A 25,159-nucleotide genomic window follows, 5' to 3' on the forward strand; every position below is an offset into this window, starting at 1 on the left:
ATGGGTCTCCCGGTCACGGCCAGCTACGACAGAGCCTGGATTCGAACCAGGATCTCTAGTGGCAGAGCTAGCACTGCAATACAGTGCCTTAGACCACTGCGCCACTCGGGATACAAGAGAGATAATGGTGTATGGGCATTGGTTGGTTGCCAGTTGTAGTGGAGTGATTTGTTTGTAGGTGGAGGGTTCTAGTTATGTGTACAGGGTGTAGATGGAGGGTTGTGTATCTGTCTCACCGTCAGCGGTAGGCGAGGGAACCCCGGCCTCAGCAGCAGACACCACTGCTGCCCTGCGAGTCTCATCCTCCTGCCTCTGTCTCTGCTCCTCCATAGACACCCTCAGAGCCTGGAGAAGGCACGGAGCGCAGAAAAAGTTCAAAGGAGGAAGATTGTAGCATACGATAAAAATCATCCCAAAAAAAGGCAATGAGAGAGAGAGAACACGAGAAAGCGTAAAAACAAGAGAGAGAGAATGATCAACCCATCTAGTCCTCCCCCTCTCACCAGTGCCAGCTCTGGGTCCGCGCTGGGGTCCACTCCAAACTCAAAGTCACTGGAACCCAGGCCCAGCATGGCTCCTCCCTCCCCAGCAAGGATAGGAGAGGACAGCAGGGCATCAGCCAGACTGGGACCTGGAGGCACTGTCACAAGGTGGGACCCTGCTCCTTCCTTCCCATTCAGAGTGTTGATGAAGGCGGTCAGCTTCTCTGTGTTCACCTCCTGGAGACCAAATGTTTTTTTATGTAAGGGAGACAGTGATGGCTATAAAGAAATAATGAGACCAGAGCAATATTAGGTTTAATATTTGGTACCTCCTCTCCAAAGTTAATGATGTCCACACTGACTTTCTCTTTCTTTAGACGCTTCGCCATTTTCACCAGCTAGAGAGAATGTGACAGGAAATGCTGTCAGAGGTAACATCACTTTCATGTTTTTAAAGACACAGATGTGCCCATTCATTCAGTTATCAACACACGCCACACACACAAACTGCATTGACAGAACACTTACATCCTTCTCGTTGTCCTCCACTGGGCTGCCCACGAAGGCAATAATGCGCATCTTGTGGTTCTTCCCCTGTCTGTGCTTCAGAGCCAACTGTGAGAGGAGACAGGGTTCAGTGTAGTGACATATGATAAGTGCAATAAAGTGTATTGTATTATTGTGTAGTATACATACATGTGCCACTCTGATGCCTGTGCAGAAGCTGATGTTTCCACGGGGCTGGACAGCGTGCAGTTTAGACAGGATCCTCCCTGCGTCTGCAGTCAACGTGGTCAACACCTCACAGTTACTGCACAGAAAACAACAGTTACTACACATTTCTTACACTAAATCACTAAAAAGAATCACAAGTATCCAGGCATCCTGTAATATCTAAATGTTGAACAACTTTGTTGGGACCACAAAGACGACACACACACGGACACACACGTAGCTCCATACTTGGCCATGGTGATGAGGCCCACATTGTTCTCAGGGTTGCTGCGCGTCTTGGAGTGACACACAATGTTGACAGCATCTTGCTGGGCCTGCAGTCTGGTGGGGAGGAAGTCTCCATTCCTCATGTACTCACTGTTGTCCACACTGAGGCACATGGACAACACAGTACATACATAAGTTACCCAGTGGAGCATGTAAGCCAGGGAGGGGCAACTCCAGTCCAGTAGGATAAGAGTCCTTCTGGACTGTTGGAGCTAGGAACACAAGCATTTCACTACACCCGCAATAACATCTGCTAAATATGTGACCAATAACATTTTATTTGATGTCACTTTTCCCCCATCCCTAGCAAACACAGCTGATTTAAACTAATTGCATTCTAAACTGAAGATCATGATAGGTTGATTATTGGAGTCAGGTGTGTTGCTGGGGCAAAAGTGTGACACCATCCAGGCTCCTGAGGACTGGAGTTGCCCATCCCTGATGTAGGCCTACCAGAGCAGGGTTTCCCAAACTTGGTCCTGGGGCCCCATTTTGGTTTTTTCCCCTAGCACTACACAGCTGATTCAAACAATCAAAGCTTGACGAGTGGGTTATTTGAATCAGCTGTGTAGTGCTAGGGCAAAAACCCAGTATTAGACCTATATTTAGATCTATATTAAGAACAGTGTTGCATAAGTTAGTTAATGCCGCCATAAATATCTTTTTGGGCGACCCGACCAAATTCACATAGAAATGTGAGTTATATGTAATTCTCATTGAAAGCAAGTATTTTACTTTCGGTTTTGTACACCAGCTTCAAACAACTGAAAATACAATATGTTTGGTTATGGAAAATATATTTCACAGCGTTTAGATGGTACAATGATTCTCTACACTATCCTTGCTTTTTTTGTCACAAATGGAAATGTGCATAACTATTCGCATTTTAGCAACCAGGAAATGGCGGAGCGAGTTCTGCAAAGTGCATCTTTAAGTGTGCACTTCACTTAACTGGCAACCCTTCCTTTTCCCCAACCAGGACGAGGATTCACCCCCCTTCCCCCATGCTGCTAATCCCTAGACAGACTGCTAGTAGGGGACATATTGGAGTGCCTAGCTAGCGAATGTTGTCGATGTTGACATAGGTAGTTTTTATCCAGAGCAACTTGCAGAAACAAAGACTGAGGTCATCGTTTACTGAACCTTAGTAAAACAACAATGTCTAAACCACTGCCTTGTTCCCCTTGTTCACAAAATAACAAGGAAGCTAGTTAACGTTAGCAGTTTCAGGATTAAATGCTTGTTACATTTGCAAAATCCCTCACGAACTGACTTGAAACAACTTTTCAGGGAACATCTTACTAGCTAAACTGCTCTAAATTGCAATCAGAACCGTTGCATGTCATAGCGAAGCTAGCATTAGCAAGCCAAAAATGACTCAGGGAAATGGCTAACTAGGATTGCCAGTGTTTACATAAGTCATGTTAGCGGAAATTTCAGGATAAAAAAAATTACTCAGATGCACGTTCACAATAAACTAAACAAACTCTACCTCTTACTTCGTTTAAAGAATAATACATATGATGACAATTTATATTTTTTCTTTCCCTTACCAGACCATAGTACTTTCGAGCCCCATCTTGTAATCTTTGCGTTGCTATCTACGTCACCAAAACTGATGGTCGATGGGAAATACAGTTCTTCGGGCCAAAAATACCTGGGCATAAATTTTACCATGACTTACACATATCACAGGTGGTTGGTGGCACCTTAATTGGGGAGGACGGGCTCATGGTAATGGCTGGAGCGGAATTAGTGGAATGGTATCAAATAGATCAAACATGGTTTCCATGTGTTTGATGCCATTCCATTTGCGCTGTTATAGCTATTATTATGAGCAGTCCTCCCCTCAGCAGCCTCCACTGACATTATGGACCAAGAGAGACTGCAATCCACATTTTGGTTTGGTTTACTTAGCCACTGCCACAAACACTTAATATAAAAATTTTTGGGGCCCTGCTTTGCCTCTCCTGCAAACAAAAACCTAAAAGTGAATATAATGTAAAATGCCATGTCATGGACAAGACTCTCCCACTCACAAATAAAGTAATATGAATTTGTGGATCTACTGTAGTGTAGACCTACCCTTCCAATCCCTAAACTGTTGTATCATGTTCAGGAATAAAGACAAGAACCAACATTTAGAAAATATGTTTAATTCTAAAATCACATAAAATATGAAAAACATCACCACCACATCACTGAAAGATGGTAGAAGGAACAGGCAGCATGAGAAGGCATTTCCGTGACTACTATATACATATACACATTTTATACAGGTAGAGTAAAAATAGAGTAATTGAAGCATAGATGGTAACCAGCAACGTTGGCTAGGAGGCTGTGTGAAACATTCAACGTAGAAAAGCATGGGAGATCATTGCCCCAGAATAATGATGGAGAATATATCAAAATCAAACATGAAATATAAAAAGTGAAATTGTCAAATAATCCCCTTCCATATCCAATACACTACTTAAGTCTCTGACATTTCCTGTCAGAAGAATACATTATTATACGTACAATCATCTACGGTACATGTACAACTTATGAATAATTTCAGGCTACAAGGTCATAATAATAATACAAATACAATAAATACAATTCTTCAAACTTTAAGATGGCAGACTTGTTCATATTGCATTAGTTCATATGTTCTGTAGTGTCTGTGTTGCAAGTGTACCGCCCTTTGAGCACCAAAGGGTGATGTGTCTGTTGTGCAGTGGTCCAGTCAAGTCACCAGACACTGCAACGGGTTAAATCCAGCATCTACACAGAACCACACAGGCTTTAAAACAACATTGTTCTGAGACTGTCAGATGTTAGTTTGTAAAGTTAAGCATACGCTAAAAGTCATGATCAGTGTTCATGGATTCAAATCCAGACCCTGTTGTCGCACTAAGGCTTGTTATAATAAGATACAATACCATCTATCAAAAATGTGATTCAAAACTTGGGAACATGGGGCTTGGAGTGTTTTCTTTGGTGGCCAACTGTTCTCAAACGAACAGCGCAAGACTTTGAACTGAGCTCTTTGAAATGATGGGGAAGCTGAGCAGGGTTATCAGCGTCAAAGGTCGAAACATTCAAAAGAGCACAACTTCTAATTGAGGGCCATGGTTGGAAATAACCTTAACCAGGAATACCATATGAGCTTTTTACAAAGACAGGTTAGGGAGGAAAAGTAGTGAACGCAAGAACTTGAAATGAATCAAACTATGTAGTAATTCAATTATTTGTGTAAATAACTCATTGTGGAACCAATACCACCCACTCTTGTGCCCTTCCTTCCTGTGTGCTTTAGAACATGGCATATTATTATTATTATTATTTAACATGTCTAGTTATCATGCAGGACAGCTCCTCTCAAACTGTGTGCTGCAACTCTGTTTGAAGGGTCAAACTCAGATCTGTTGGGAAAACATCAAGTTCATCAAAACTCAAGTTCTGAAGCATAGGTCTCCTCCATGTAGTTTCCATATGCAGTGTGTTCATATGTTCAAGTCCATATCATTTTGATTGCTTTTCCAATTTGTCATGACAGTTGATCAGACAGAGCTCCACTTCCAGCCTCTAGTTTCTTCAGGACATGGCTGTGTTCTTGTACTCCCCCCCTCCCCTTTAAACATTCCCTATTGTCTCATGGTGCATCAATGAACATGAATAATTTCCACCACAGGCCGATATCCCCCAGTTTGTCCATCTCACCCTCATCTCCCTCTCTGCTTTGGACCACATGTGCTCTCATCTACTTAGAAATGTGTCCTCACAATCAGGCCTTGTGGCCCTTTAAACCACACTGTGTTGGGTGTCAAATACAAGATCCAGCATAACCACTAGGCAGTGATATGTATCGCTGTGTCTGAAATATCCTACTACAGGATAAATAGTATGAACTGCCAACCGGAGCTTGTGTTAGTATTCTACACAATGATTGAGCAAATGGGGGAAAAAAAGAACAAAACCATGTTTATATAAACGTTAATGTACAAGAGGTGTACTACAGACACGCAAACTCCATTAGTCATACACACGTGGTGAGTCTCATACTCAGTGGACTGCAGCAGGGATTTCTGTAACCAGCATATCCAAAGTGGTTGAATGACAGTGGTAAAATTACCATTGCTTGAAGATCACTTAATATAATCATTATGTGTACAAAACAGTCTAAATGGCTGGATGTGAATGAATGTGATGGAACTGTGAACCGCCATACGAAGACCGAAAAAGGCATGAGTGTGGAGTGTGCATTAAACGCTCGCTTATTCCTTTTAACCCTGCCGGTTGATTGGTCAAATTTTCTTTCAAAGATACTTTTGATTGGCAGTGTGAATATAAAAACAACAGACTCAAACAAGAGTTTGAATGTGTGTGTAACGGGACATTAAAGAAAACAAAAACACAAGAGAGACACAAACACGTCTCACAGCTCAGCAAGACTAGCACCAGACAGACACAAAGGCACAGATATAAAAAGGAAGACGGTGAGTGAGAGGCAGCTAGTGTTAGTGTGGTCATGTCACTGTCCTGTCCTTCTGTTACTACTCCTCGCTGTCTCTTCTCTGGTGTGGGGAGCCTCTATTCAAGGGATCATCAACTAGATTCAGCCGTGGGCCAATTTCTTTCTTGAGGAGGGGGCCAGAACATAATTACAAATAATTTGTTGAGTGCAAATTGACTGCAAGAAGCCCAAAGAGATAATATTTGACTAAAACAATTTCAAACCTTGCTTACAATCACATATCTCTCTATTATGCATAGGAATACTTTGGAACAGATTTCTCAAATTAAAATCACTTGGCGCTGATTTGCTGGTGTTTTTTAAACCTTATTTTATGTCCTCTTTAAACCTTGATCACTATAGCACATGTGGTCTCATCAGAGAGGAAGATTCCAGGATAACCATGGAGACAGAGTGACAGACAGAGCCTCCCCATCAGACAGTACCAGAGCAATAGACACATATACAACACTGTGTATAGCAGTGGAGGCTGCTGAGGGGAGGACGGCTCATAATAATGGCTGGAACGGTGAGAATGGAATGGCATCAAACCATGTGTTTGATGTATTTGATACCATCCCACTCATTCTGCTCCAGCCATTACCACGAGCCCGTCCTCCCCAATTAAAGTGCCACCAACCTCCTGTGGAGTATAGCCTACCTATAGCTCTGGCCTGTACATTCCAGCTCCCAAATTCAGTCAGTCAGCCACTGTATACATCCATAATCTAAATGAATAGAAGGTCTGTGTGATGAAAACATATGTTCTGTCCATAGCAGTAAAAGTGTAGTCATAATAAAAAGTATAAAACACTACATAGAGATGATTCTCCTGTTTCCCTCCGATCTCCTGGCTGTGTGGAGAGAGGAGGGGGTGGAGAGATGTAGAATGATAATATATGAGATATTATGCTCTGAGTCACTGAAAACTGAACCCACTTAGACTTTCCACAAGAAGGAATGCACACAGTAACACAGAACAACCCTGTGTAGCTCAGTTGGTAGAGCTTGGCGTTTGCAACGCCAGGGTTGTGGGTTCGTTTCCCACGGGGGGCCAGTATGAAAATGTATGCACTCACTAACTGTAAGTCGCTCTGGATAAGAGCGTCTGCTAAAAATGACTAAAATGTAAAAAACAGAGTGTGATATAGAGCATGGTGTTCCTCCTCCACACTGTCGATACAGGGGTGTCTGAGCCCACATCCCTCTCCCCTTCAGACTTTGTGATCGGTGGGACAGTTTAAGTGGGTTTAGTGACACAGAGACTCCTGTAACTTAGTTAGAGATGGGTTTCTAGCAGCACTGTGTCTGTCTGGCTGACCAAGCCTTCAGACAACCACCCCCACCTCACACATACACACTCTCTCTTTCTCTTTGCTCCTCTCGCTGGCACTCAGTCAGTCACTCACCCTCTCCCTCTTTCACTTCTCAACCCCCCCATCCCGTTCAGCCAGCCTGAAGTACGTTCCAAACCTCGAGGGATGGATCGAAAGAGGAGTCAGGATGGAGGATTACTCTCCCCCTCTCGCTCTCTCTTCCACCCACCTCCTTGGTTCCAAAATCACCTTTTCCTCAGATGACTCCAGATCAGTTGTTACTGTTGGGGACAGACAGGGAGGGAGGCCAGTGAGCTATGGGAAACACCATAGTGAAGATCTTAAGAAGAGGAGGAAGAGGATTGGGCCAGACTTAGCAGATGTTGGTCTCTGGGACGATGTCTGATAGTGAGATGGCATCTTCATTACCTGACTGATCACCTGATTCTTTCACTTCCGCCCCCATACTGAGAGACAGAGAGAGAGAAGATTGATAAGGGTATGTGTGTGTATAGTGTGTGTTCATGTAAATGGAAATACATGCGAGTCAATGGTGTAATTCCTTTGTGTACCTGTGGGAGGCACCGTGGTCTTGGTCTGTGCTTGTTACTGCTCTATGCACCTCAACCCCTACTGACCTACAGAGAGAGAGAGAGAGAGAGAGATAGAGAGAGAAACACATGAACTGGGTGACTTGAGGAGGAGGACTTACTTTGTGGAGGAGAGGGGAAGAGAGGAGAGGTGATGGAGGGATGTGTTACCGTAGCGGAGGAGAGGAGGTGGTGAGTCCTGTGCTTCCTAATGAGGACGTAGAGAGGTTGGCCTCTGCATCCCCTGACCCTCCCGCCAGGGGAGGGGTTCTTGGCACCAGGTCTGGCCTGCCCGACTGCATGCCTGAACAGAAAGAGGGAGTAAAGAGGGAAACTAATAGCCCAATTCCAAGTCCACCCCTAACCCCTTGTCCATAGGCACTTCATGTAGCTCTGGTCCACCTTGACCTCTGATCAAACATACAATCCATGTTTGTGTTAACTGTTCACTCACCGCTGTCTCCATCTGCGTCAGCCCTGTTGAAGTGGGAGTGGTAGACGAGTCGGGGGTCCACCACAGACTGTCCAGCAGCGTGGGAGTGGGGGGTGGGGCCTCCCAGGGTAGGAGCTCTCCTCAGACCCCCCGGACCCCCACCACGAGACTTCTTAGACGGGGAGAGCTTCACTGAGGGGTGGGGATGGGGGGGGGGGTGGAGAGAACAATATAACAATAAATAACGACAGCACGTTATATCATAAAAGTCAATATTGAAACAGAAAATACACAAGCACACAGCAGTCTTACATGGGATCTTCTTGAACACTGTGTTACACATGAATTGTTGGAAGCGCTCAGCGTAGAAGCCTGGTCTGTGCACCGACACTGTATCCTACAGAGGAAAAGGAATAAACCACCTATAACCTGACATAGGCCTGACATAAGCAGTGGCAGATCTGACACCTGCATCTGTGGCATCTTTCATAATGTACTACAGGTATAGTGTGTGTGTGTGTGTGTGTGTGTGTGTGTGTGTGTAGGATCTTACCCCATCATGGACGAGGGCCTTCCATGAGTGCTCCAACTTCTTGATGAACCTGAAAAAACAGTCTTGGTGAACACAGCTCAGTTGGTAAAGCATGGCGCCAGGATAGTTGGTTCGACTCCTGGGACCATCCATACGTAAAATATAAGCACGCATGACTAAGTCGCATTGGATAAATTCATCTGCTAATGGTATATACAGTGAGCTCCAAAAGTATTGGGACATTGACCATTTTGTTGTTGTTTAGGCTCTGTACTCCAGCACTTTGCATTAGAAATGATACAATGACTATGAGGTTAAAGTGCAGACTGTCAACTTTATTTTGAGGGTACTTACATTGTATCATTTCAAATCCAAAGTGCTAGAGTAAAACAAGAAATGTGTCACTGTCCCAATACATTGAGTACTGTATCATTATATTAACTATGTGAAATTGTATGTAGTCTGTACACAAGAACGCACACACAAACAAAGAAACAAGCACCTACCTGTAGGACTGCAGAATGTCGATGATGCCGATAAAGACCAGCAACCTCTCTCCTTTAGAGTTCCTGGCTGGGATCCCGCCCATACTGAAATGACATCATACACCACACCAACCAATCACCATCAACAAATCATAATTTTATGTGAAAGTTGGCACTTTTCCCAAAGTAATATCGTGTGATGTATTGATTGACTCACTGGTCCTCAGACTCCAGGGCCCCCTTCCCGCGGGCCTCTCCCTGTATAGACTCCATGGCTGTGCAGTATAGACTCTTCTGGGCCTGGGGTCGTCGCTGGTCTGGGGTCACCGCCCCCTCTGACCCACCACTGTCCCCCACCTGCCCCCCTCCTCGCTCCCGCTCCCTACTAGCCTGCTCCAGGTTATGGATCCCCACCAGCAGACTGTAGTCCATGATCTTAAAACTCTGCAGGAGCTGGAGAACACACAAACGCATAAGAGTTACTATACAGTACACCCAAACAGCACATACACAAACAGAACACACACACCCTCCCTCCCTCCCACCAGGCAGTCTCTCTGGATGGTCTTGCTAAGGGCGTTGTAGTTGTCCGGCTCCAGCAGCATTCCATCAGGCAGGTCCTGGATGAAGTCCAGGTCTTTATAGGTAGGAAAAGTCTTCTCCCTCTCCTTGGCTGAGGCCCGTCTCTTATAGGTGGAACCCTTCATGTCGTACTTGAGGTGCATGTGGACCACGCGGGGCAGCAGGTTGTTCATCACCACCAGGCGGATGTTCTTCCCTCCCGCCTGGATGCAGTACAGACCGTAGAACTTAGGAAGCAGGGTCCGCTTGTTCTGATTCAGGTTCTACAGAGGGGTTGGATGGAGGGAGAGAAGGGGGGAGGGTGGAAAGCGGGGAAAGAAGGGAGGGGTAGAAAGGAGAAGTGAGGAGAGATTGGGGGGGAGAGAGGAAAATACAAGACAGTTAGGTATTATATAAACACTAAAACACACAGGCCACCACAGACAGTATCTTCCCTCTCCTCCTTCAATATCTTTCCATTAAGTATCCTCCTCCTTCAATATCTTTCCATGAAGTATCCTCCTCCTTCAATATCTCTCCATGAAGTATCCTCCTCCTTCAATATCTCTACATGAAGTATCCTCTCCCTCCTTCAATATCTCTCCATGAAGTATCCTCCTCCTTCAATCTCTACACGAAGTATCCTCCCCCCTATAATATCTCTCCATTAAGTATCCTCCTCCTTCAATATCTTTCCATGAAGTATCCTCCTCCTTCAATATCTCTCCATGAAGTATCCTCCTCCTTCAATATCTCTACATGAAGTATCCTCTCCCTCCTTCAATATCTCTCCATGAAGTATCCTCCTCCTTCAATCTCTACACGAAGTATCCTCCCCCCTATAATATCTCTCCATTAAGTATCCTCCTCCTTCAATATCGCTCCATGAAGTATCCTCCTCCTTCAATATCTCACCATGAAGTGTCCTCCCCCCCTCAATATCTCACCATGAAGTATTACCCCCCATCAATATCTCTCCATTAAGTATCCTTCCCCCCTCCTTCAATATCTCTCCATGAAGTATCCTCCTCCTTCAACATCTCACCATGAAGTATTACACCCCCCTTCAATATCTCACCATTAAGTATTACCCCCCCTTCAATATCTCACCATGAAGTATCCTCCCCCTGCTCCTTCAATATCTCACCATGAAGTATCCTGGTAGTAGCTTCTGGAGAAACTCAGCCTCTTTGTGCTGCACCGTCTTGATAATGAACTCATCATCACTGGACACGTAGAAGAGAGAGCCACTGGCCCCGGAGTTAGACAGCTCTATCAGGCCATCGTTACACAGAGAGTACTGTAGGATAGGAGTTAGTTAGCATCCTGACCACAGAACTACAACCAGACAAGACCAATCAACCATCCTGACCATAGAGAACTACAACCAGACACAACCAATCAAAACCAAACCAACCCAACCAGATTCAATTAAGGAAATCTTTGTAGTCTACTGACCAGGTAGTCGTCTGGCCGGATGCCAAAGAGTTCTCTGAAGTAGCGGAAGGCGATGGGGGCGTATGTCTTAAACCTGAAGTCACTGTAGTGGTGGGCAGGTGTCAGGTTACTGCCCTCACTGAGACAGACAGAGCGAGAGGGGGGGGGTTAATGAGCGCTGAATACAGGAAGACTTCTCTCAAGCATAGATGCAAGATGGACACACCCAGACCAATGGTGTCCAACAGTTTAGAATTTTTTTCCATTTTCTAGCTAATCTTATGCTATTTTACACATTTTGCCATGAGGCTGAGAGAAAATGTTTTAGTTTCCTGTAATTATAACAATTTATTTCATGGTTTATGACTTGTTCATATACTATCTAGGGGGACCCCCTCCAGAAAGTATTCAGACCCCTTGACATCTTCCAAATTGTGTTACGTTACAGCCTTATTCTAAAATTGATATAATATATTTTTTTCCCCTCACACAATACCCCATAATGACAAAGCGAAAAACAGTTTTTTATAAATTTTTGCACATTTCTAAAAAGTAAAAAAAATACCTTATTTACATACAGTGGGGAAAAAAAGTATTTAGTCAGCCACCAATTGTGCAAGTTCTCCCACTTAAAAAGATGAGAGAGGCCTGTAATTTTCATCATAGGTACACGTCAACTATGACAGACAAAATGAGAAAAAAAATCCTGAAAATCACATAGTAGGATTTTTAATGAATTTATTTGCAAATTATGGTGGGAAATAAGTATTTGGTCAATAACAAAAGTTTCTCAATACTTTGTTATATACCCTTTGTTGGCAATGACACAGGTCAAACGTTTTCTGTAAGTCTTCACAAGGTTTTCACACACTGTTGCTGGTATTTTGGCCCATTCCTCCATGCAGATCTCCTCTAGAGCAGTGATGTTTTGGGGCTGTCGCTGGGCAACACGGACTTTCAACTCCCTCCAAATATTTTCTATGGGGTTGAGATCTGGAGACTGGCTAGGCCACTCCAGGACCTTGAAATGCTTCTTACGAAGCCACTCCTTCGTTGCCCGGGCGGTGTGTTTGGGATCATTGTCATGCTGAAAGACCCAGCCACGTTTCATCTTCAATGCCCTTGCTGATGGAAGGAGGTTTTCACTCAAAATCTCACGATACATGGCCCCATTCATTCTTTCCTTTACACGGATCAGTCGTCCTGGTCCCTTTGCAGAAAAACAGCCCCAAAGCATGATGTTTCCACCCCCATGCTTCACAGTAGGTATGGTGTTCTTTGGATGCAACTCAGCATTCTTTGTCCTCCAAACACGACGAGTTGAGTTTTTACCAAAAAGTTATATTTTGGTTTCATCTGACCATATGACATTCTCCCAATCCTCTTCTGGATCATCCAAATGCACTCTAGCAAACTTCAGACGGGCCTGGACATGTACTGGCTTAAGCAGGGGGACACGTCTGGCACTGCAGGATTTGAGTCCCTAGCGGCGTAGTGTGTTACTGATGGTAGGCTTTGTTACTTTGGTCACAGCTCTCTGCAGGTCATTCACTAGGTCCCCCCCGTGTGGTTCTGGGATTTTTGCTCACCGTTCTTGTGATCATTTTGACCCCACGGGGTGAGATCTTGCGTGGAGCCCCAGATCGAGGGAGATTATCAGTGGTCTTGTATGTCTTCCATTTCCTAATAATTGCTCCCACAGTTGATTTCTTCAAACCAAGCTGCTTACCTATTGCAGATTCAGTCTTCCCAGCCTGGTGCAGGTCTACAATTTTGTTTCTGGTGTCCTTTGACAGCTCTACGGTCTTGGCCATAGTGGAGTTTGGAGTGTGACTGTTTGAGGTTGTGGACAGGTGTATTTTATACTGATAACAAGTTCAAACAGGTGCCATTAATACAGGTAACGACTGGAGGACAGAGGAGCCTCTTAAAGAAGACGTTACAGGTCTGTGAGAGCCAGAAATCTTGCTTGTTTGTAGGTGACCAAATACTTATTTTCCACCATAATTTGCAAATAAATTCATAAAAAATCCTACAATGTGATTTTCTGGAAAACATTTTCTTAAATTTGTCTGTCATAGTTGACGTGTACCTATGATGAAAATTACAGGCCTCTCTCATCTTTTTAAGTGGGAGAACTTGCACAATTGGTGGCTGACTAAATACATTTTTTCCCCACTGTAAGCTATGAGACTCTAAATTGAGCTCAGGTGCATCCTGTTTACATTGATCATCCTTGAGATGTTTCTACAAATTGATTGGAGTCCACCTGTGGTGAATTCAATTGATTGGACATGATTTGGAAAGGCACACACCTGTCTATATAAGGTCCCACAGTTGACAGTGCATGTCAGTGCAAAAAACAAAGCCATGAGCTCGAAGGAATTGTCCGTAGAGCTCCAAGGCAGGATTGTGTCGAGGCACAGATCTGGGGAAGGGTACCAACACATTTCTGCAGCATTGAAGGTCCCCAAGAACAGTGGCTTCCATCATTCTTAAATGGAAGAAGTTTGGAACCACCAAGACTCTTCCTAGAGCTGGCCACCCCAGCCAAACTGAGCAATTGGGGGAGAAGGGCCTTGGTCAGAGCTCCAGAGTTCCTCTGTAGAGATGGGAGAATATTCCAGAAGGACAACCATCTCTGCAGCACTCCACCAATCAGGCCTTTATGGTAGAGTGGCCAGACGGAAGCCACTCCTCAGTAAAACGCACATGAAAGCCCGCTTGGAGTTTGCCAAAAGGCACCTAAAGACTCTCAGACCATGAGAAACAAGATTCTCTGGTCTGATGAAACCAAGATTGAACTTTTTGGCCTGAATGCCAAGCATCACATCTGGAGGAAACCTGGCACCACCCCTACGGTGAAGCATGGTGGTGGCAGCATCATGCTGTGGGGATGTCTTTCAGCGGCAGGGACTGGGAGACTAGTCAGGATCAAGGCAAAGATGAACGGAGCAAAGTACAGCGAGATCCTTGATGAAAACCTGCTCCAGAGCACTCAGGACCTCAGACTGGGGCGAAGGTTCACCTTCCAACAGGACAACGACCCTAAGCACACAGCCAAGACAACGCAGGAGTGCCTTCAGGACAAGTCTCTGAATGGCCGTGAGTGGCCCAGCCAGAGTCCGGACTTGAACCCGATCTAACATTTCTGGAGAGACCTGAAAATAGCTGTGTAGCGACACTCCCCATCCAACCTGACAGAGCTTGAGAGGATCTGCAGAGAAGAATTGGAGAAACTCCCAAAATACAGATGTGCCAAGCTTGTAGCGTTGTACCCAAGAAGACTCGAGGCTGTAATCGCTGCCAAAGGTGCTTCAACAAAGTACTGAGTAAAGGGTCTGAATACTTACGTAAATGTGATTTCAGTTTTTTATTTTTTTTATAAATTTGCAAACATTTCTAAAAACCTGTTTTTGCTTTGTCATTATGGGGTATTGTGTGTAGATTGATGAGGGGGAAAAGGATGTGTACTACGCCAGTGACACAGACACACACACGTCTAACCTGGGGAAGAAGATGCTCTCGACCACCACAAAGTCCTGCATGAGAACGTCCCTCTCTGCCTTCTGACTCAGACTGCCCACAGTGTGAGTGATGCCCAGCTGGATGGCTCCTTTCAGGGCTGACGACGTGGTCTGGAGGGGCAAGTGGAAGAGATAAATGGAGAAATGGATGGTTGTCAAGAGAGATTGATAAATTAATTGTGTCTGAGGAATTCTCATTATATAATTAATCTATGACTCTCAAATGCTTGTGTACATTACATTCTGCGATTCATCATTAGGCGTGGACGGGGAAGGGTTTCAGGCTACGGGTAATTTTAGCACACACAGTGGGTTTGTGTGTGTTGACCCCATACTGACCTTTTTATAGGTGGTCTCTCCAGTGTTAGTCTCAACTCCTCTGTGTCCAATGGTCTTCTTCATACTCTGACTGGATCCAGGCATCTGAGAGAGAGAGAGAGAGAGACACACACAGAGAGACAGACAGGAAGAAAGAGAGAGAGAGAGAGAGAGAGAGAGAGAGAGAGAGTTGAGTTTTTATAAAACCTTTATTTTATACTCAAGTGTTAACATTAATAATGGCACAATGCCTTTTCAGAAATGAAACAACAAATGTAATTCCTAAATAAAAAATAAAAATAAAAAACAATGGGCGATCTTTCACAGCCGAGAAGAACTAAAAATCCACTTTTATTCTCGCTTTCACTAATCCTTTAAAAAACACATCTTACATCCTGCCCATATCCCGTTTCTATCTTATGTTTCCTACTCAGAAAAATTGACATCTTAGCTTGTCCCAAAATAAAATGTAACAGTTGACATTTTCTTTTCTGTTGCTTACTATATTGAAACCCCAAAATAAAAACAGTGTTATTGAAAATATCCCCTACAGCTTTAAACAAAGACTCCAGCATTTCCAAGAGAGCTTTTATCCTCTCACACTCCATAAAACAGTGAAAAATTGTTTCTCTTAAATTACAAAAAGGACATCCATCTCCAACATCTGAGTTAATAACAGATACAAAAGCATTAACTGCAATGATGCCATGCAAAACCCTCCATTGCATATCCCCAGTACCCTTTTGTAACGGTGGCTTGTTCAGTGCTCTCCATGCTGGCTTTACCTTGTCATCAATGCCCAATTTTACCCTCCATGGTGTGTCTTTTCTATTTTCTAATGTATCTTTATTCAACACCTTGACACACCCCCTATTTAAGTCTTTCCCATTCACCTCATCCAAACCCACCTCTTCCAACCCTCTCAAATCCAATAATAACGCCTTTCTTTCTGACTCTGGGATATTGGGTGTAATTCCCTAGTTTTGGAAATGAGACGTTTTCATCTTGTACCTTCTTCTTGTGACTATTCAGCATACCCCACTCTTCTGCTGACAGAGCCTTCCTGCAGCTTCCCAGCAGTTGTCCGACAATCCTTTCTGACCTCACCCCCAAATGTTCAGCCACCCGTCTTCCATCCATTAAGGCGGGCCCAGCCATGGCCATTAACAGTTTTAAGGTGATGATTTTGCCCTTCACCAGAATCTTGGAGAAATGTGGAACAGCTGCAGTTGTACAATCCAGTCTTGCCCCATACACCAGAGGTTCCTCCAACAGCCATTGCACTGACTCCGCTGAAGTTCATCTGGACACCTTCATTATGCTCCACACCCTAAGAAGGCCTCTGTAAAACGGAGGTACTCCCTCCCTAGAAATCTGGCTACTATCAACCAAAAATAAAGCCTTCTTTAAACCTAATCCCCCAACCTGCTGTAATACAAGACCTGCCACCCCTCTCCAAACCACATTTTCCGGTCCATAAAGCAACCTTTGAATAAACTGAAACCGGAAAGCAGCAGCCCTACTAGCAAGATGTACAAGACCTTGTCCCCCCTCCTCTTTTGACAAATACAAAACACTTTGTGGAACCCAATGATATTTATCCCAAAAGAAATCTACAACAATCGCCAGTATCTTAGCCAGAAGGCCAGATGGTGGCTCTAAAACTGACAACAGATGCCACAGTGCAGAGGCAATCACATTGTTTACTATAATAGTGCGCCCCCTATATGACATACGAGATAACAACCAACGCCATCTCCTCATCCTCACTTCCACCATTTCAAATCAAATCAAATTTTATTGGCCACATGCGCCGAATACAACAGGTGCAGACATTACAGTGAAATGCTTACTTACAGCCCTTAACCAACAGTGCATTTATTTTTAATAAAAAAGTCAAATAAAACAACAACAAAAAAGTGTTGAGAAAAAAAGAGCAGAAGTAAAATAAAATAACAGTAGGGAGGCTATATATACAAGGGGGTACCGGTGCAGAGTCAATGTGTGGGGGCACCGGCTAGTTGAGGTAGTTGAAGTAATATGTACAGTGGGGAAAAAAAGTATTTAGTCAGCCACCAATTGTGCAAATTCTCCCACTTAAAAAGATGAGAGGCCTGTAATTTTCATCATAGGTACACGTCAACTATGACAGACAAAATGAGAAAAGAAATTCCAGAAAATCACATTGTAGGATTTTTAATGAATTTATTTGCAAATTATGGTGGAAAATAAGTATTTGGTCAATAACAAAATTTTCTCAATACTTTGTTATATACCCTTTGTTGGCAATGACACAGGTCAAACGTTTTCTGTAAGTCTTCACAAAGTTTTCACACACTGTTGCTGGTATTTTGGCCCATTCCTCCAAGCAGATCTCCTCTAGAGCAGTGATGTTTTGGGGCTGTCGCTGGGCAACACAGACTTTCAACTCCCTCCAAAGATTTTCTATGGGGTTGAGATCTGGAGACTGGCTAGGCCACTCCAGGACCTTGAAATGCTTCTTACGAAGCCACTCCTTCGTTGCCCGGGCGGTGTGTTGGGATCATTGTCATGCTGAAAGACCCAGCCACGTTTCATCTTCAATGACCTTGCTGATGGAATGAGGTTTTCACTCAAAATCTCACGATACAAAATCCCATTCATTCTTTCCTTTACACGGATCAGTCGTCCTGGTCCCTTTGCAGAAAAACAGCCCCAAAGCATGATGTTTCCACCCCCATGCTTCACAGTAGGTGTGGTGTTCTCAACTCAGCATTCTTTGTCCTCCATACACGACGAGTTTAGTTTTTACCAAAAAGTTATATTTTGGTTTCATCTGACCATATGACATTCTCCCAATCCTCTTCTGGATCATCCAAATGCACTCTAGCAAACTTCAGACGGGCCTGGACATGTACTGGCTTAAGCAGGGGGACACGTCTGGCACGGCAGGATTTCAGTCCCTGGCGGCGTAGTGTGTTACTGATGGTAGGCTTTGTTACTTTGGTCCCAGCTCTCTGCAGGTCATTCACTAGGTCCCCCCGTGTGGTTCTGGGATTTTTGCTCACCGTTCTTGTGATCATTTTGACCCCACGGGGTGAGATCTTGCGTGGAGCCCCAGATCGAGGGAGATTATCAGTGGTCTTGTATGTCTTCCATTTCCTAATAATTGCTCCCACAGTTGATTTCTTCAAACCAAGCTGCTTACCTATTGCAGATTCAGTCTTCCCAGCCTGGTGCAGGTCTACAATTTTGTTTCTGGTGTCCTTTGACAGCTCTTTGGTCTTGGCCACAGTGGAGTTTGGAGTGTGACTGTTTGAGGTTGTGGACAGGTGTCTTTTATACTGATAACAAGTTCAAACAGGTGCCATTAATACATGTAACGAGTGGAGGACAGAGGAGCCTCTTAAAGAAGACGTTACAGGTCTGTGAGAGCCAGAAATCTTGCTTGTTTGTAGGTGACCAAATACTTATTTTCCACCATAATTTGCAAATAAATTCATAAAAAAATCCTACAATGTGATTTTCTGGATTTTTTCCCCTCATTTTGTCTGTCATAGTTGACGTGTACCTATGATGAAAATTACAGGCCTCTCTCATATTTTTAAGTGGGAGAACTTGCACAATTGGTGGCTGACTAAATACTTTTTTCCCCCACTGTACATGTGGGTAGAGTTAAAGTGACTATGCATAAATAATTAACAGAGTAGCAGCAGCGTAAAAAGATGGGGTGGGGGGGGGCAGTGCAAATAGTCCGGGTAGCCATGATTAGCAGTTCAGGAGTCTTATGGCTTGGGGTAGAAGCCGTTGTTGGACGAAGTAAACTCTCCGTTACTGGACACAGACACAATGTAAACGATTTCCTGCTCAGTTTTTGTGATGTCCTCAGATCCATCAAAAAGCAGCCCTCAAAATTCAGCAGACTGCAACTTGGCTCGTAACTCCCCGCTGATGGTGTGAGCGATGCTCTGCATGATCCGTGTGCCCCCTTCACGTGAATGATATGCACCTCCAACATTTACTCCTAGCCGCTTCAGTAAAGGAACATCCTCAGAATAGGAAGACATGGGACGTGCGTGTTTAGCTTTATGGAAGGCGAGGAGAAAAATATTAAACAGAGCTTGCCGCTGTTCTTCATTCAGCTTGTCTCGCCATCTGGCAAGTGGGCGACTGGACATTTCTTCTCGGCTAGCTTGTTTAGCAATGGCTTGCGCCACATTCGTGTGCTCCTTGCTCTTTTCATGTTTGTCAAATAAAGGATGGTTGAAATTCTTTGAGCCTTTATAAAATGCACCTGTTTTGTCTGCTAGATGTGGATTTGAGAGGAAAATCTTGCACCACATTTCAGTGCGCTCATCGTTAGCGTCAAGCCACTGCACATCTTGGAGCCACTTTTCCCAAAAAATTAATTATTCGGCTCTGGCTCCAGTTGGCGTTTCTTTGTAGGTGGCGAAACGCAAAAGACTTGCTTAATGTCTGTTGCTTTTTGGACATCCCTGACAGTAGTTGACAAGCAACATGTCATGTGTAAGGTTAGATGAGAAGATCGGTCAAGTACGCAAAGGCGCGTAGTAACACAAGTGGCATTACGCATTCCTGATTTTTGTCGCTCTTGCGTACCTGCGTACCAGTTATGTGCACCCTTGCTTATAATCAGTGCACAATAAAGCCACCGACCTCCAGTTCTTCACCTCCCTAGGGTCACCCTTTTTGGGCAGTATGGTGAGGACAGCCCTTCTGCAGCTTATTGGTAGTAACCCTCCGGTTAAACTATCATTAACTACTGCATTTACATTGACGTCATTTAGCAGACGCTCTTATCCAGAGTGACTTACAGTTAGTGAGTGCATACATAATTTTTTATACTGGCCCCCCATGGAAAACGAACCCACAACCCTGGCATTGCAAACGCCATGCTCTACCAACTGAGCTACATCCCTGCCGGCCATTCCCTCCCCTACCCTGGACGACGCTGGGCCAATTGTGCGCCACCCCATGGGTCTCCCGGTCGCGACCGGCTACGACAGAGCCTGGATTCAGCTCTGCTAGCCAATCCTAGCCAATCCTCTCCCAACATAGCCCAAAAAGACTTCGTCAACGGGAAGCCCATCAATGCCTGGTACCCTTCCATTTTCCATGCCTTTTAATGCAGTGTATAGCTCCTGCAAAGACAATGGTTGCTCTAGCTCAACCTGAGCGTCTGCAGCCACCTGTGGGAGCACATCAAGGAACTGCGGTGTCACTGTTTTATCCTCTTTGTACTCACACTTGTAGAGCTCAGCATAGAACTCTACTGCCCTCTTTCTAATTTCACTAGGGCTAGTGAGCTCCTGTCCAACAGCTGATTTGAGACAATGAATAATTCTTCTTTGTCCATTCTTTTTCTCTAAACCAAAGAAAAATGTGGATGAGGCATCCATTTCAGAGATTCCCTGAAACGTACTTCTCACCAATGCCCCCTGTGCTCTGATACCCAGCAGGTCTGCCAATGCAGCTTCTTTCCTCTTCAGGGCCTGAGTATGGCCTCGATCTCCTGTGGTCTCAACCAACGTCATGAGTTCCACTATTTCAGTCTCTAGTGCTTTCATTGATCTGGTGATATCCTTGGTGACATTCCTCGTGTATTGATTACATAATTGTTGAATCTGGATTTTCCCTATATCCCGCCACTGTTGAAGGGATACAAAACTGGCCTTTTGAGACCTCCACCTCTCCCAGAAAAAACTAAAACATTTCCAGAAGTGAGCATCACTCAATAAAGTTATATTAAAATGCCAGTATGCGCTTTTGGGTTTTACATAGTTAATGAACACCACCTCTGTTATTAAACAATGATCAGAAAATCCCACTGGGGTTATCACACTTGATTTACAGACCCGAGATTGATGCTCAAAACAATAAAACCTATCTAACCTGGCCATAGAGATGGTGTTCTCTCACATGCGCCCAGGTGTACTCTCTCGTGCCTCCATGTTGACTCCGCCAAATATCACACAGTTCATGTGTTACAATGAGGCGTTTTAAAAAAGTCCTTGAGGCTATATGAGGTTCTTTGTGATTTCTATCTAAATCACTGACTGTGCAGTTAAAATCCCCAGCAATAAATAAATAATCTTCATTATTACATTTCTCAAATGGTATTTGATAATGTCTCTAAAAAACATACACTCTCAACTGCCACCACTGGGGCATATACCTTTATCAGACACATAGTGATGTTTTCATACCTTGCTCTAACTTTTAATAACCTCCCCTCAACTACCTCTTCAACCTCATATGACAAAGGCAAAAACCCTTTTGAGAACAAGGTGGTCACACCCCCACTTTTGGAGTTTTTATGACTACACACCACTGTCCCCCACCCCCCCCCACTCCTGTTGCCACATAACTTAATTTCCCATATTACTATGCGTTTCTTGTAGAAAATGTATGTCACTTCCCTTTCCCCTAATTAACTCATACACTATGGCTCTTTTTTTAACGTCTCTTGCCCCATTTACGTTTAAAGAAGAAATGTTAAAACTGCTCATGGATGGAAAAAGTACAGAGGAAGACACATAAACCACATCTCTTTACAGAGTTAAAGCTGCGACTGAACTCTTTCATTTTCTTTAGAATTTCCATCACCTATCACTCTCGTGACCACTTTCTTGAGCAATTTCAGGGCTTGTCAAACCTCCCCCTGTTATTTTTGACATCAGAAAAATTGCTGATTCAATAAACAATTCACTTTCAGGGAAAAAATCTGTTACATTATAATCCTGCATATATTTCTTCCCTTTTGTCAACTTCAGAAATTGACGTACCTTCTCAATCCCATACCTCCCTTCCATCCCATTTATCTCACTATTTTGTTGTGACGCATCAGATGACACACTCTCGCTATCCTCCCCAGAAGAAAACTCCACCATCTCTACAACCTATTTATCTTCAACTGATTTATCAATCTCTACCTTCCTCTTGGAATTAGACCCTTCACCACCCCTTACATTCTTCCTCTTACTCCTTGGTACTTTGAAAACAGCTGCTTCCTTTTCCATTATTTCAACCTCCTCTTGACCTCCAATTTCATTTTCCAGCACCACCTCAGCGACGGCAGTCGCAATCTCACCGACTTTTTCCTCTCCTTTGTTCTGATCTACCACAATAGGCCCCGTATCCAAACTGCCTTCCTCTCCTACTTTTCCAACCACATCTGCCCACCTTCTCCCTTCCCCTGCACCCTTAGCATGTTCATCCCTTCGCGGTGGTGCATTAGCTGCACCAGCACTAGAGCTGCTACCAGACACTGCGCGCTCGTTCTCGGGACAATTACGTACCAAATGCCCCTCTCTTCCACAGCCAAAGCATTTCATTGATTCAGTAGAAGCGTAGAAGACATAATCAAATCCATCAATCTTAAAACTGAATGCTAAATTCAATTCGTCAGTGTCCTTCTTTAAAATCATATGCACTTGTCTCCTATGAGACACGACATGTTTCAGCAAAGGATATTTGCATCCAAAATTAACCTTCTTTATTGTAGATACAATTTGACCATGACGAGATAACTCTCGCGCCAACACTTCATCTCTAACAAATGGTGGCACGTTAGAAAGTATAACTTTCTTCGCCGGATTCATAAGCGGAAATACCGGTGTCTGTGTCTCCCGCAACACAACACCACTCTCAACTATCGTATTCACCTTTTCAATGGAATCTAAGAATATCACTACAGCGCTATTCATCCTTGAGGCTGATTTGATGCTATCATACCCAATGATAGCACCCACTGCCAAGCTACATTCTTCCACTGAACACCCGGCCGCAGCAGGAATCTTTACTCCATGCCGGCGACTACGTTTTTCAAACTCCAAACTTCCGCGAGTGGCCATTGCAACCAGCCCCACCCGCTGGTTGTGCCCTTGCAAAAAACAACCTCAACGATCCCACCACCCGTATACGTGCTTAGTGATAGTTAGACAAGATAACCTTAAAACAACTAAACTAAACTATATATCTACAGTGGGGAAATAAAGTATTTAGTCAGCCACCAATTGTGCAAGTTCTCCCACTTAAAAAGATGAGAGCGGCCTGTAATTTTCTTCATAGGTACACGTCAACTATGACAGACAAAATGAGAAAAACAAATCCAGAAAATCACATTGTAGGATTTTTTATGAATTTATTTGCAAATTATGGTGGAAAATAAGTATTTGGTCAATAACTAAAGTTTCTCAATACTTTGTTATATACCCTTTGTTGGCAATGACACAGGTCAAACGTTTTCTGTATGTCTTCACAAGGTTTTCACACACTGTTGCTGGTATTTTGGCCCATTCCTCCATGCAGATCTCCTCTAGAGCAGTGATGTTTTGGGGCTGTCGCTGGGCAACACGGACTTTCAACTCCCTCCAAAGATTTTCTTTGGGGTTGAGATCTGGAGACTGGCTAGGCCACTCCAGGACCTTGAAATGCTTCTTACGAAGCCACTCCTTCGTTGCCCGGGCGGGGTGTTTGGGATCATTGTCATGCTGAAAGACCCAGCCACGTTTAATCTTCAATGCCCTTGCTGATGGAAGGAGGTTTTCACTCAAAATCTCACGATACATAGCCCCATTCATTCTTTGCTTTACACGGATCAGTCGTCCTGGTCCCTTTGCAGAAAAACAGCCCCAAAGCATGATGTTTCCACCCCCATGCTTCACAGTAGGTATGGTGTTCTTTGGATGCAACTCAGCATTCTTTGTCCTCCAAACACGACGAGTTGAGTTTTGACCAAAAAGTTATATTTTGGTTTCATTTGACCATATGACGTTCTCCCAATCCTCTTCTGGATCATCCAAATGCACTCTAGCAAACTTCAGACGGGCCTGGACATGTACTGGCTTAAGCAGGGGGACACGTCTGGCACTGCAGGATGAGTCCCTGGCGGCGTAGTGTGTTACTGATGGTAGGCTTTGTTACTTTGGTCCCAGCTCTCTGCAGGTCATTCACTAGGTCCCCCCGTGTGGTTCTGGGATTTTTGCTCACCGTTCTTGTGATCATTTTGACCCCATGGGGTGAGATCTTGCGTGGAGCCCCAGATCGAGGGAGATTATCAGTGGTCTTGTATGTCTTCCATTTCCTAATAATTGCTCCCACAGTTGATTTCTTCAAACCAAGCTGCTTACCTATTGCAGATTCAGTCTTCCCAGCCTGGTGCAGGTCTACAATTTAGTTTCTGGTGTCCTTTGACAGCTCTTTGGTCTTGGCCATAGTGGAGTTTGGAGTGTGACTGTTTGAGGTTGTGGACAGGTGTCTTTTATACTGATAACAAGTTCAAACAGGTGCCATTAATACAGGTAACGAGTGGAGGACAGAGGAGCCTCTTAAAGAAGAAGTTACAGGTCTGTGAGAGCCAGAAATCTTGCTTGTTGTGTGGCTGACTAAATACTTTTCCCCCCACTGTATATCTATCTATCTATCTATCTATCTATCTATATATATATATATATATATATATATATACACATACACACACCAAAACCCAATAGAGTGAAAATAATTCCAGTCGCTCTCACAAATCACTCCTGCTTCACGACTCACTTCCAGCATGCACTCCAATGAGAGAGAGAGACAAGGAGAGAGAGAGACAAGAAGAGAGAGAGAGAGAGACAAGAAGCGAGAGAGAGACAAGAAGAGAGAGAGAGAGAGCATAAGGAGAAATAAAGGGTATTAAGAAACTAAAAATGCACTGTAGAGTTGTGTGTGTTTGACTCCATTAAAACAAGTTTCAGTGTCATATTGTTCTCTCCATTGTTTGGTTTTATGACACACAGCTTAAAAAGGTAAACATCTGCCATTGATACACAGAAACCATCAAAACCAGTTCCCCCTCCCCCCTCCCTTTCCACATAGCCTGTGTCTAGGGAGAGGACACAGACAGACAGGTGATATACAACACATCTTCACGGGGTTCTAGAAAGTTGTGTAAATACACACACTGTTCCCTAAAGCTAAAGGTAGTGGAAAACACAG

General features: G+C 44.1%; 1 protein-coding gene across 1 annotated transcript in view; it reads right to left on the bottom strand.

Moving 5' to 3' along the window:
* The window catches only part of LOC121543214 (putative PIP5K1A and PSMD4-like protein), a 34,861-nt gene that overhangs the window by 1,062 nt on the left and 8,640 nt on the right, over positions 1-25,159 (bottom strand). Inside the window, exons 4-23 of the mRNA XM_041852949.2 lie at positions 15,203-15,286; positions 14,844-14,974; positions 11,358-11,475; positions 11,047-11,199; positions 9,884-10,183; positions 9,556-9,791; positions 9,360-9,443; positions 8,875-8,923; positions 8,634-8,718; positions 8,343-8,513; positions 8,060-8,192; positions 7,871-7,936; positions 7,675-7,765; positions 3,038-3,081; positions 1,446-1,586; positions 1,179-1,293; positions 1,011-1,097; positions 812-880; positions 504-719; positions 237-345 (exon numbers count right to left, since the gene is read on the bottom strand). Coding sequence (XP_041708883.2) covers positions 237-345; positions 504-719; positions 812-880; positions 1,011-1,097; positions 1,179-1,293; positions 1,446-1,586; positions 3,038-3,081; positions 7,675-7,765; positions 7,871-7,936; positions 8,060-8,192; positions 8,343-8,513; positions 8,634-8,718; positions 8,875-8,923; positions 9,360-9,443; positions 9,556-9,791; positions 9,884-10,183; positions 11,047-11,199; positions 11,358-11,475; positions 14,844-14,974; positions 15,203-15,286 — 2,482 coding nt within the window. The remainder of the gene's footprint in view (positions 1-236; positions 346-503; positions 720-811; positions 881-1,010; positions 1,098-1,178; positions 1,294-1,445; positions 1,587-3,037; positions 3,082-7,674; positions 7,766-7,870; positions 7,937-8,059; positions 8,193-8,342; positions 8,514-8,633; positions 8,719-8,874; positions 8,924-9,359; positions 9,444-9,555; positions 9,792-9,883; positions 10,184-11,046; positions 11,200-11,357; positions 11,476-14,843; positions 14,975-15,202; positions 15,287-25,159) is intronic.

This window comes from Coregonus clupeaformis, chromosome 17 (assembly GCF_020615455.1).
Source record: "Coregonus clupeaformis isolate EN_2021a chromosome 17, ASM2061545v1, whole genome shotgun sequence".
NCBI lineage: Eukaryota > Metazoa > Chordata > Actinopteri > Salmoniformes > Salmonidae > Coregonus > Coregonus clupeaformis.